The 10,941-nt window shown below is 40.1% G+C and overlaps 1 protein-coding gene across 1 annotated transcript; it reads left to right on the top strand.

The window, feature by feature from the left end:
- The first annotated feature begins 1,320 nt into the window (after positions 1-1,320).
- Positions 1,321-5,124, top strand: LOC106356667. The gene has a single exon (XM_048736940.1). It carries the CDS (start codon positions 2,412-2,414, stop codon positions 3,111-3,113), a length of 702 nt encoding a protein of 233 aa, XP_048592897.1. The 5' UTR covers positions 1,321-2,411; the 3' UTR covers positions 3,114-5,124.
- The last annotated feature ends 5,817 nt before the right edge of the window (positions 5,125-10,941 follow it).

The raw sequence follows: 10,941 nt of genomic DNA, 5'->3' as shown, positions 1-10,941 counted from the left end.
AATGGCCACCTGACCAAATTTTAGTTCTTTATTTCTTGAAGGAGAACGGCAAGCTTTCCCCGGAGAGACATCTAGCCATTCCCTGTCCTTTTCTCCCTCAGGATTGACTTGGTCAGAGGAGCTAGGTGTAACTGCTTCCCCTGTAACCCCTACAGATGCCCTTTCCTCCACCTCCCTTAAGATCTGAACCAAACTCTCTGTGGTATCAACTACATTCTCGACCGTAACTAGTGCAAGTACCTCTTCAGAGATCTCTTCTGAACCCTTGTTTTGCTTCTCAGCCTACATTAGCTGTAACATGGACCACATCCTGCTCTTTCATAACATTGACAACTTCCTCAGTTTCCTCCTCTCTAACTCTTGAAATCTCCATTGGGTTTCCTCTTTGATCCTTGTTCTGCACCCCTTTATTTTCTAAACACGCATTGGGGGAGTGACCCCACTTCTCGCACTTAGAGCACTTTGTGGGCAGCCAAGGGTATAAGTACTCCACCGTAACATCTTGTCCCTGGATGTTGAAAACCAGCTTCTTTGGTAGATCTGTTGTTAGGTCCACCTTCATAAATATCTTTGCAACCTCCAAATCTAAGCACTGCGTAGTTTCCGGGTGGAGTTTTACCGGAACACCAATCGGACTAGAGACAAAGCTCAAACCTTTCCATGAGAACATGCTGATAGGAACGTTTTTGAGGTGAACCCACATTGGAATAGATTGCTTTGGTGCCTTCTCTTTCTCCACGACCGGAGACCATTTTGTCACCACCACCGGAATACCAGCCAGGTTCCACATTCCCCTCCTGAGAATCCTTTTCCTGTCGGCTAGATTTGGAACCCTAAACTTCATAGTTGTCGAGTTCACTACAAACACATCTATCATTTGCTTTTTATCATTAATGATCCAGATCTTGTTTACGATAGCGTGAATCTTCGCTATGTGAGGGGCATCCTCCAGAAACTTCCCAATGAGAAAATCTTCCAACAGCGGCTCCACATCCTTTGTTATCTCCTCTGGAACCAAGATAGAACCCACACCATCCTTCATAGAAATCTCCACATCATACTTCTTCAGACACCGCGTACCCTGAACCGCGCCAACCCAAGAGCCTTTTGAACCTCCCGGACCATGAGCGCCCGGAGAATCAGTAGCCTCCGCTTGAGAATCACCTTCATCGACCATCAGAACCACCGCAGATGACGGCGGCGCTAAGCCCTACCGAGAATGAGAGTCAAATCCCTAAATCGCCAAAAGAGTCGCCAGAACAAAACGGTGCGTTTCTCTGCTTCACTAGTTTTCCAATTTTACTACTTCCGTTCAATGTTGTAATCACTGAGTACTGGATTCGTTTATTAAATTTGAAAGATTCACGAACAATCGTTTCTAAGTTTTTTTGTAAGAAAAAAGGTTCCTAAGCTCTCAATCTCTGTGTGATGGTGTAATGTGTTATTATTTCTGTGCCACAAATCATCTAAGCTGTCATTTAACAATCGTTGTGTGACAGTGATTCTCATCAAAAGGCTCTCTACACTCATTTAGATTTGCATGAGCTTTGATATCAGATGATGAGTTGCTCTTTCTTTATGGCTTCGTGTCTGAGTCCTCTATTGAATTGCCAACGTCCATGATTAAAAGAGCAGCAGGAGAAACACCTCCTTCACTATATAGCAGCAGAACTGGACCAAACTTATTTTTGGATTACTATAGAAATCAAGTAGCAGGGCTTGTCCCAAGAAGAGAATTGACCCTCAAAATGTTGACTAACTTACCAACATGCTGCAGCAAGTTGAGAAACTCCTTGACAATATTGCCACCACATCCATGTTGGTCATAATCACTAAGTCTTCTCCAGCTTTGAATATTTGAATATTTGAGAGTTAACTAATTTGAGAATATTTACTTCCAGAATCCTCCAAATAGGATTAAACGGGTTTTCATTTGAAATTAAGAGTTTGATTATAGTGAAATCTTCATTTTTGAGTTATTTCTTTGTCGTAAGAGTGAAGGATTGTAAATAATTTGGCAATTAATCACAGCCGTCACCATGTCAACGTTATTGTATTTATCCACAACTTGATAATGATAAATCCATTAATTGACTTAAAATCTTTAGTTCAATAACTTAAAAATGTAATAAACACACTAAGATGCGTGAATGAGTTCGGAAAATAGCTCCATGCATAATGCATCTCTTGACTTTGAATCCATGAACCATCTTTATCTCTTGCGTGTTATGTTAGTCTCTTAATTGTATGTTAATCACTATAAACTACAACTTGGTCTTATAGTCAAATCGAAGACCAAGACTCATAATCACGAAGTCTTCTCCAGCTTTCAATATAAATAGTACGAAACCCTAAAGGTAATTTCAATCACAAAACATCTCAAATAACAAATCAAAAACATCAAAGTTATAATGTCTTCTCGACAATCAGTTAGGCACCCGAGTCACAACCATCCATTGCGCAGTCACAAATGCGAAGCAAAAGACGAAATCATCTGCTCAGGCTGCGATCTCGATCTGATTGGTGCAGCTTTCAAATGCACAAAATCATCAGACTGCGATTACTTCTTGCACAAGTCATGTTTTAGCCTTCCACGTGAAACCAACCACAAATCTCACCAACCCCACTGTTTGACTTTACTCTATTCCCCAAAGTCGACGTACACGTGTCAGGCTTGCGGTGAGTACGGATCAAGTTTCACTTACAACTGTTCGATCTGTCAGTACGATGTACATGTCGGATGCGTTTCAATGCCTGAAACCGTGAAGCGTGAAGATCACGCACATCCGCTCACTCTTCTTTACAGTTCTCCTTATACCGAACCCGGTTTAGTTTTCACCTGCGATGTTTGTAAGGAAACCGTACCGGATAATCTCTGGGCGTATTACTGCATGGAATGCGATTACGGTACACATTTACACTCATGTGCGAAAGAGGAAGAAGAGGCAAAGAAAGGAGAAGGAGAAGGAAGCAAAAGCTCGGCGAATCAAGAGCTAGCTGCAATGCTCGAAGCTCAAAGAGAGATGGAGAATATGCAGATTGAGATTCACTTGGCCATGCAGAGTGCTTTGTTCGCGAAAAAGGCGAATAAGGCAGCTCTCAGTTATATCTAGTTTTAAGAATTTGTGATCCATTTGGTATTATCTTCACTTTCTCAATTTACTCGTAATATTTTATTTTATTTTTACTTGTTTGTTTTTCCTTGATTTCGTGTTTCCAAGCTTTCATGTTGTTGTCCTTTTCTTTGTAATTGTTATCTGAAATTAATAAAAGCGAGAAGTGTTGTTGCTTCCTCAACCTTTGACCATGTGATAACATGTTGATATCTTTCTCATAGACTTATATCTATACTTCAAAAACTAGAACACTATATAAACCATGCCATGATGATAATCTAATATTTCGAAATCATTAATTTGAAGATAAGGGTTTTATTAGGGGCTATATGCCATATCCAGTTTTATATAGCTGCCGTAAGAGTCAAAAAGCATCTATAACTATGCAGCGTTGTAGTTTTTATCCTCCATCTTGTAAGTGAAAATTTGAATTTCAAAAATCTTTAGTTTCAGTTGGTTAGAACTTTGCAACAAATTCGTTTTGGTATGACACTTGGACAGATGTGGGATGCCTATCTGACTTGGTAAGAGCAAGAGGTTGTATTGAGATGGGTATCAGAGCAATAGCTTCAGTGTCCTCAGCTGTAGCGCATAGGAAAAGAACACACCAGGTGGAGATCTATAATATGATCGAGACAGTCTTGGAGGACCAAACGTCCATGATGACTGATACAGCTGATGTCCCCTTATGGAAACAAAAAGAAGACACATACCGGCCCCAATTTAGCAACAAACGAACCTGGAGTCTCATTCGACAGGTGCATCTGACAGTGCAATGGCATTTCGGGATATGGTTTCAGTATGCAACCCAAAAAAATCTGCTTTCTACACTATGATAGAACTGTAGCCAATGCTGGTGTTCTTAAAGCATGAATAATCCTGATCTCTTATTTGGGGTTCTTAACTCATGATTTGACACTTTTCGGCTAAGAGACGTTTCTTATAAGAGATATAAAAGACGTCTCTTATATCTTTTATTTAAGAGACGATTTTTAACTTTTTTTTAGTTAAAAGCTAAGAAACGTCTCTTATCCAAAGTTAAGAACCTCAGTTAAGAGACCGGGATTAATCATGGTATTTATGTTCTAATTTGAAAAAACTAAAACTGGTAACAGATTCAGTGAAAATTCTGATTTGATTGATATTTGTGTTAGTGCATGGTTAATCGAGTGCATGGTTAATCGAGCTGCGTTCTTTTGAAATTACTTATACAGTTTATTTCATAATGTAGCGTCGAGTTTAAGTCACAGGGAAAAAAAGTTTTAAGTCACAGAATCAGGGATACAAGAGTCTCTTATTATTGTTTCAATCAAACGTGTGGTGCTCAGATATTGACATAAACCCGTTCAATATGATTGTGTATCTATGTTAATAATTAGATTTGGAAAAGTTTTATATATTTGAGAAAATTCTTTCTTCGGCAGGTAAGACTAAACGACAAGTGGGGCAAAAGCGGCTGTTCTTGAGCCATTCCAAGATGCATCCGGTGTGGAAGTGATGCTGACATGGCAAAGTAGAGGCAGCTGATCCAACCGGCAAGTCTTCTAAACAGATTGCGCAACAGATCTTCTCCTCTATCCGTGATATCTTTAAACTTCTTACTGCACTCTCACTCGTAGGCTCAAAGTGTATTTGATGAATGGCAATATCAGCACGGGGAAAGGTATACCTCAGGGTTTTGTCGTCATCCATATAAAATCCGAGCGACATGCTTCCAGCCCTCCTCATGATCAACTACGATAGAGTCGGAGTCCCAAACTCCGTCGTATTGATCAGCCTTGATGATCCGATGGTCCTGATCGATTTTGATGCCCCTGCGAATGTTGTGATAGTGATCAACCCTCACCAAGACATTCATATACAGCGTTAACAATCCACCTGACCGACACTTGAAGAGAATGAGTTCATTATAAAGACAATTCTGTAACGACCCGATTTTCTTAACTGGATCATGCTTGATTTTTCTCTTTAATTAATTTGGACCAAACCAGTTATATTGCTTTTTGGTTTAACTAAACCGCATACGTGTATATATAAAACGTGTGCATCTTCTTCAATCTAACCTAGCCGCAAAGAACCATCGACGATATCATTCTCTTCCTTAGCTCTCATGTATGCTTTCTCTCCATCTATCCATGTCAGCCACTGTCACCGGAGAACCATATCATCACCACCAGAGATCTAGTCATGTTGCCGGAAATGGCATAGTGCCATTAGACGTGGAGAGGAGGCAATTGTACCCGGAGCCGTCGTATAGTGTCACCACCATCACCGACCATCAACACACAACACTTGATCTCTTGGTTACGGGATGTGAGCCGTGCTGTCTGAGAACCATAGACGCTGATCCGTTGACGTCACATATCCAATGCGATTTGGAGAACGTGACCACAAAGGTTTTAATGTGTTATAATTAATTGCTTGTGTGGCAAGTTTCATAATTAAACTCTAAATCTATTATAATTTAATCATGTCTCTTGTTCCTATATGTTCTTTTTCAATCTGGTGTACCCTTGGTGAGAAGTCGAGATCCATGGTGAAACCCTAGCTTTCTTGGTGATCAAGTCATCTCGTGTTATTCCTCAGTCCGCTTTGGTTCTCGATTGTGGCTAAGGTGAGGGCTATCCCATTAAATCCCGAGCTAGTTTAGTACTACTATTATGGAAAGTTTAGTTTCGAAACATGATCCGTCTCTGTGAATTGAGTCTGTTTGAGAGTCTTGTTTGTTTATTATTATTATTGATTGTTAAACCGGAAATAGGATAATAGAGGATTCAACGGTTGATTGAATTGAATGAATTAAGAACTGTTATTTATATATGTATATACATAAGTCTGTTATGAGATTGCGGGGCACAAATATGTTGTGCTAACGGCGCATTGTGTGGAGATTGCGGGACACAGAGACGTTTGTGTTAGCGGTGCATTGTATGGAGATTGCGGGGCATATGGACGTCTATGCTAGCGGCGCATTGTATGAGGGATTGCGGGGTACAAAGACGTTTGTACTAGCGGCGCATAGGTGATTGCGGGGTACAAGGATGGACTCTTGTACTAGCGGCGCATAGAGTTATATATTTATATCCGTATAAGGAGAATGCGGGGTGTGTGATCTAGTTATGCACTATCAGCGCATTTGATGTTTTATGTGGTGTATTAGACACTGTGTTTGTTTTATGCTAGAACTAGGCCTACATAGTCGTAGTGCTATGTACTGAGTCAGTGGTTTGTGGTTTAGCATCCCATACCTCACAGAGTAACTCCCCTGTTACTCACCCCTCCTTCTTTCCCTCTTTCAGGTAAGACTGACGAGCAGGAGTGATTACTATCGGATTGGTGCTTTGGGAGTTTTATCTCTTTAATTTTTCAGACTTACGGTTTTTATGATTTTATCGATATTTTCAGGTTTTATTATATTATCTGGATTTACGACTTTGGAGTTGACTTTAGAGAAGTAATAAATGGAGATTTCGGACTTTATATTTATTTATTTTATTTTGAAAAATACGGGTGTTACAATCTGGTATCAGAGCGGGGTTCCGTCCCGGCTCTGACCCGGGATGGCGATTTATGGGACTCGGATTTTAACAATTTTCAATGTTTCGGGATTGAGAATTTGTCAAAAAAAAAAATAATAATAACAACCTTCTGTCCAGCATCTCTAGGTTAGTTGTTAGCATTTTTTAACTCTTTTATTTTACAGGAGAAGACCAAGTTCAGTTCGTTTCCATTGTTTGTTTTTATCTCTTGTTATTATTTCTTTCGTAGCCGTTGAAGTTCTTCTCGGGTTCCGTCTTGGAATTCGGGATGAATTCTGGTTAAGGGGGGAAAAATTGTAACGACCCGATTTTCTTAACTGGATCATGCTTGATTTTTCTCTTTAATTAATTTGGACCAAACCAGTTATATTGCTTTTTGGTTTAACTAAACCGCATACGTGTATATATAAAACGTGTGCATCTTCTTCAATCTAACCTAGCCGCAAAGAACCATCGACGATATCATTCTCTTCCTTAGCTCTCATGTATGCTTTCTCTCCATCTATCCATGTCAGCCACTGTCACCGGAGAACCATATCATCACCACCAGAGATCTAGTCATGTTGCCGGAAATGGCATAGTGCCATTAGACGTGGAGAGGAGGCAATTGTACCCGGAGCCGTCGTATAGTGTCACCACCATCACCGACCATCAACACACAACACTTGATCTCTTGGTTACGGGATGTGAGCCGTGCTGTCTGAGAACCATAGACGCTGATCCGTTGACGTCACATATCCAATGCGATTTGGAGAACGTGACCACAAAGGTTTTAATGTGTTATAATTAATTGCTTGTGTGGCAAGTTTCATAATTAAACTCTAAATCTATTATAATTTAATCATGTCTCTTGTTCCTATATGTTCTTTTTCAATCTGGTGTACCCTTGGTGAGAAGTCGAGATCCATGGTGAAACCCTAGCTTTCTTGGTGATCAAGTCATCTCGTGTTATTCCTCAGTCCGCTTTGGTTCTCGATTGTGGCTAAGGTGAGGGCTATCCCATTAAATCCCGAGCTAGTTTAGTACTACTATTATGGAAAGTTTAGTTTCGAAACATGATCCGTCTCTGTGAATTGAGTCTGTTTGAGAGTCTTGTTTGTTTATTATTATTATTGATTGTTAAACCGGAAATAGGATAATAGAGGATTCAACGGTTGATTGAATTGAATGAATTAAGAACTGTTATTTATATATGTATATACATAAGTCTGTTATGAGATTGCGGGGCACAAATATGTTGTGCTAACGGCGCATTGTGTGGAGATTGCGGGACACAGAGACGTTTGTGTTAGCGGTGCATTGTATGGAGATTGCGGGGCATATGGACGTCTATGCTAGCGGCGCATTGTATGAGGGATTGCGGGGTACAAAGACGTTTGTACTAGCGGCGCATAGGTGATTGCGGGGTACAAGGATGGACTCTTGTACTAGCGGCGCATAGAGTTATATATTTATATCCGTATAAGGAGAATGCGGGGTGTGTGATCTAGTTATGCACTATCAGCGCATTTGATGTTTTATGTGGTGTATTAGACACTGTGTTTGTTTTATGCTAGAACTAGGCCTACATAGTCGTAGTGCTATGTACTGAGTCAGTGGTTTGTGGTTTAGCATCCCATACCTCACAGAGTAACTCCCCTGTTACTCACCCCTCCTTCTTTCCCTCTTTCAGGTAAGACTGACGAGCAGGAGTGATTACTATCGGATTGGTGCTTTGGGAGTTTTATCTCTTTAATTTTTCAGACTTACGGTTTTTATGATTTTATCGATATTTTCAGGTTTTATTATATTATCTGGATTTACGACTTTGGAGTTGACTTTAGAGAAGTAATAAATGGAGATTTCGGACTTTATATTTATTTATTTTATTTTGAAAAATACGGGTGTTACAATCTGGTATCAGAGCGGGGTTCCGTCCCGGCTCTGACCCGGGATGGCGATTTATGGGACTCGGATTTTAACAATTTTCAATGTTTCGGGATTGAGAATTTGTCAAAAAAAAAAATAATAATAACAACCTTCTGTCCAGCATCTCTAGGTTAGTTGTTAGCATTTTTTAACTCTTTTATTTTACAGGAGAAGACCAAGTTCGGTTCGTTTCCATTGTTTGTTTTTATCTCTTGTTATTATTTCTTTCGTAGCCGTTGAAGTTCTTCTCGGGTTCCGTCTTGGAATTCGGGATGAATTCTGGTTAAGGGGGGAAAAATTGTAACGACCCGATTTTCTTAACTGGATCATGCTTGATTTTTCTCTTTAATTAATTTGGACCAAACCAGTTATATTGCTTTTTGGTTTAACTAAACCGCATACGTGTATATATAAAACGTGTGCATCTTCTTCAATCTAACCTAGCCGCAAAGAACCATCGACGATATCATTCTCTTCCTTAGCTCTCATGTATGCTTTCTCTCCATCTATCCATGTCAGCCACTGTCACCGGAGAACCATATCATCACCACCAGAGATCTAGTCATGTTGCCGGAAATGGCATAGTGCCATTAGACGTGGAGAGGAGGCAATTGTACCCGGAGCCGTCGTATAGTGTCACCACCATCACCGACCATCAACACACAACACTTGATCTCTTGGTTACGGGATGTGAGCCGTGCTGTCTGAGAACCATAGACGCTGATCCGTTGACGTCACATATCCAATGCGATTTGGAGAACGTGACCACAAAGGTTTTAATGTGTTATAATTAATTGCTTGTGTGGCAAGTTTCATAATTAAACTCTAAATCTATTATAATTTAATCATGTCTCTTGTTCCTATATGTTCTTTTTCAATCTGGTGTACCCTTGGTGAGAAGTCGAGATCCATGGTGAAACCCTAGCTTTCTTGGTGATCAAGTCATCTCGTGTTATTCCTCAGTCCGCTTTGGTTCTCGATTGTGGCTAAGGTGAGGGCTATCCCATTAAATCCCGAGCTAGTTTAGTACTACTATTATGGAAAGTTTAGTTTCGAAACATGATCCGTCTCTGTGAATTGAGTCTGTTTGAGAGTCTTGTTTGTTTATTATTATTATTGATTGTTAAACCGGAAATAGGATAATAGAGGATTCAACGGTTGATTGAATTGAATGAATTAAGAACTGTTATTTATATATGTATATACATAAGTCTGTTATGAGATTGCGGGGCACAAATATGTTGTGCTAACGGCGCATTGTGTGGAGATTGCGGGACACAGAGACGTTTGTGTTAGCGGTGCATTGTATGGAGATTGCGGGGCATATGGACGTCTATGCTAGCGGCGCATTGTATGAGGGATTGCGGGGTACAAAGACGTTTGTACTAGCGGCGCATAGGTGATTGCGGGGTACAAGGATGGACTCTTGTACTAGCGGCGCATAGAGTTATATATTTATATCCGTATAAGGAGAATGCGGGGTGTGTGATCTAGTTATGCACTATCAGCGCATTTGATGTTTTATGTGGTGTATTAGACACTGTGTTTGTTTTATGCTAGAACTAGGCCTACATAGTCGTAGTGCTATGTACTGAGTCAGTGGTTTGTGGTTTAGCATCCCATACCTCACAGAGTAACTCCCCTGTTACTCACCCCTCCTTCTTTCCCTCTTTCAGGTAAGACTGACGAGCAGGAGTGATTACTATCGGATTGGTGCTTTGGGAGTTTTATCTCTTTAATTTTTCAGACTTACGGTTTTTATGATTTTATCGATATTTTCAGGTTTTATTATATTATCTGGATTTACGACTTTGGAGTTGACTTTAGAGAAGTAATAAATGGAGATTTCGGACTTTATATTTATTTATTTTATTTTGAAAAATACGGGTGTTACAAATTCATGGACGATACTATGACTTGATGTCGTCAAAGTTTCAAGTATGACTTGTCTTGAACGCCCTTCGATCACAGGAATCGAGAGATAGACCCGTGTCCTTACACAACCCTTACGGGATCCACGTCCCTCTTCAACTATGGACATCTCAAGAATCGCTCCTAACTTTGTCTTTCCTGCTTCAAGTTTTAGATTGTATCTCTGCCGGCAATGCACTCGAGAAATCGGACGAGCAAGAGCGACCTCCCCATTCTCCTCCATCGTTTGATTGTTTTTTCTTTCTTTTTTTGCTTTGCTTTGGCACCCGTCGGTTAATTAGTATATATAAGAATATATCTTTTAAGGTTTTCCTTTTCTATGTGACGAGTCCGACTTCAATACATAAAAATCTCCTAAACCAACCATCGAATTCATACTCTCTTCTTAAGTATGCCAAATTCAGATTTCACAATTTCCTTTTATGCCATGCAAATGCAAACTCTTA

The sequence above is a fragment of the Brassica napus genome, chromosome A7 (assembly GCF_020379485.1).
Source record: "Brassica napus cultivar Da-Ae chromosome A7, Da-Ae, whole genome shotgun sequence".
Lineage (NCBI taxonomy): Eukaryota > Viridiplantae > Streptophyta > Magnoliopsida > Brassicales > Brassicaceae > Brassica > Brassica napus.
Note: the sequence above shows the minus strand (reverse complement) of the source record. Positions and strands in the feature narration are given on the sequence as shown.

Coding starts and splice junctions, on each gene's coding strand:
- LOC106356667 (XM_048736940.1), top strand. CDS start 2,412: ATGTCTTCTCGACAATCAGTTAGGCACCCGAGTCACAACCATCCATTG.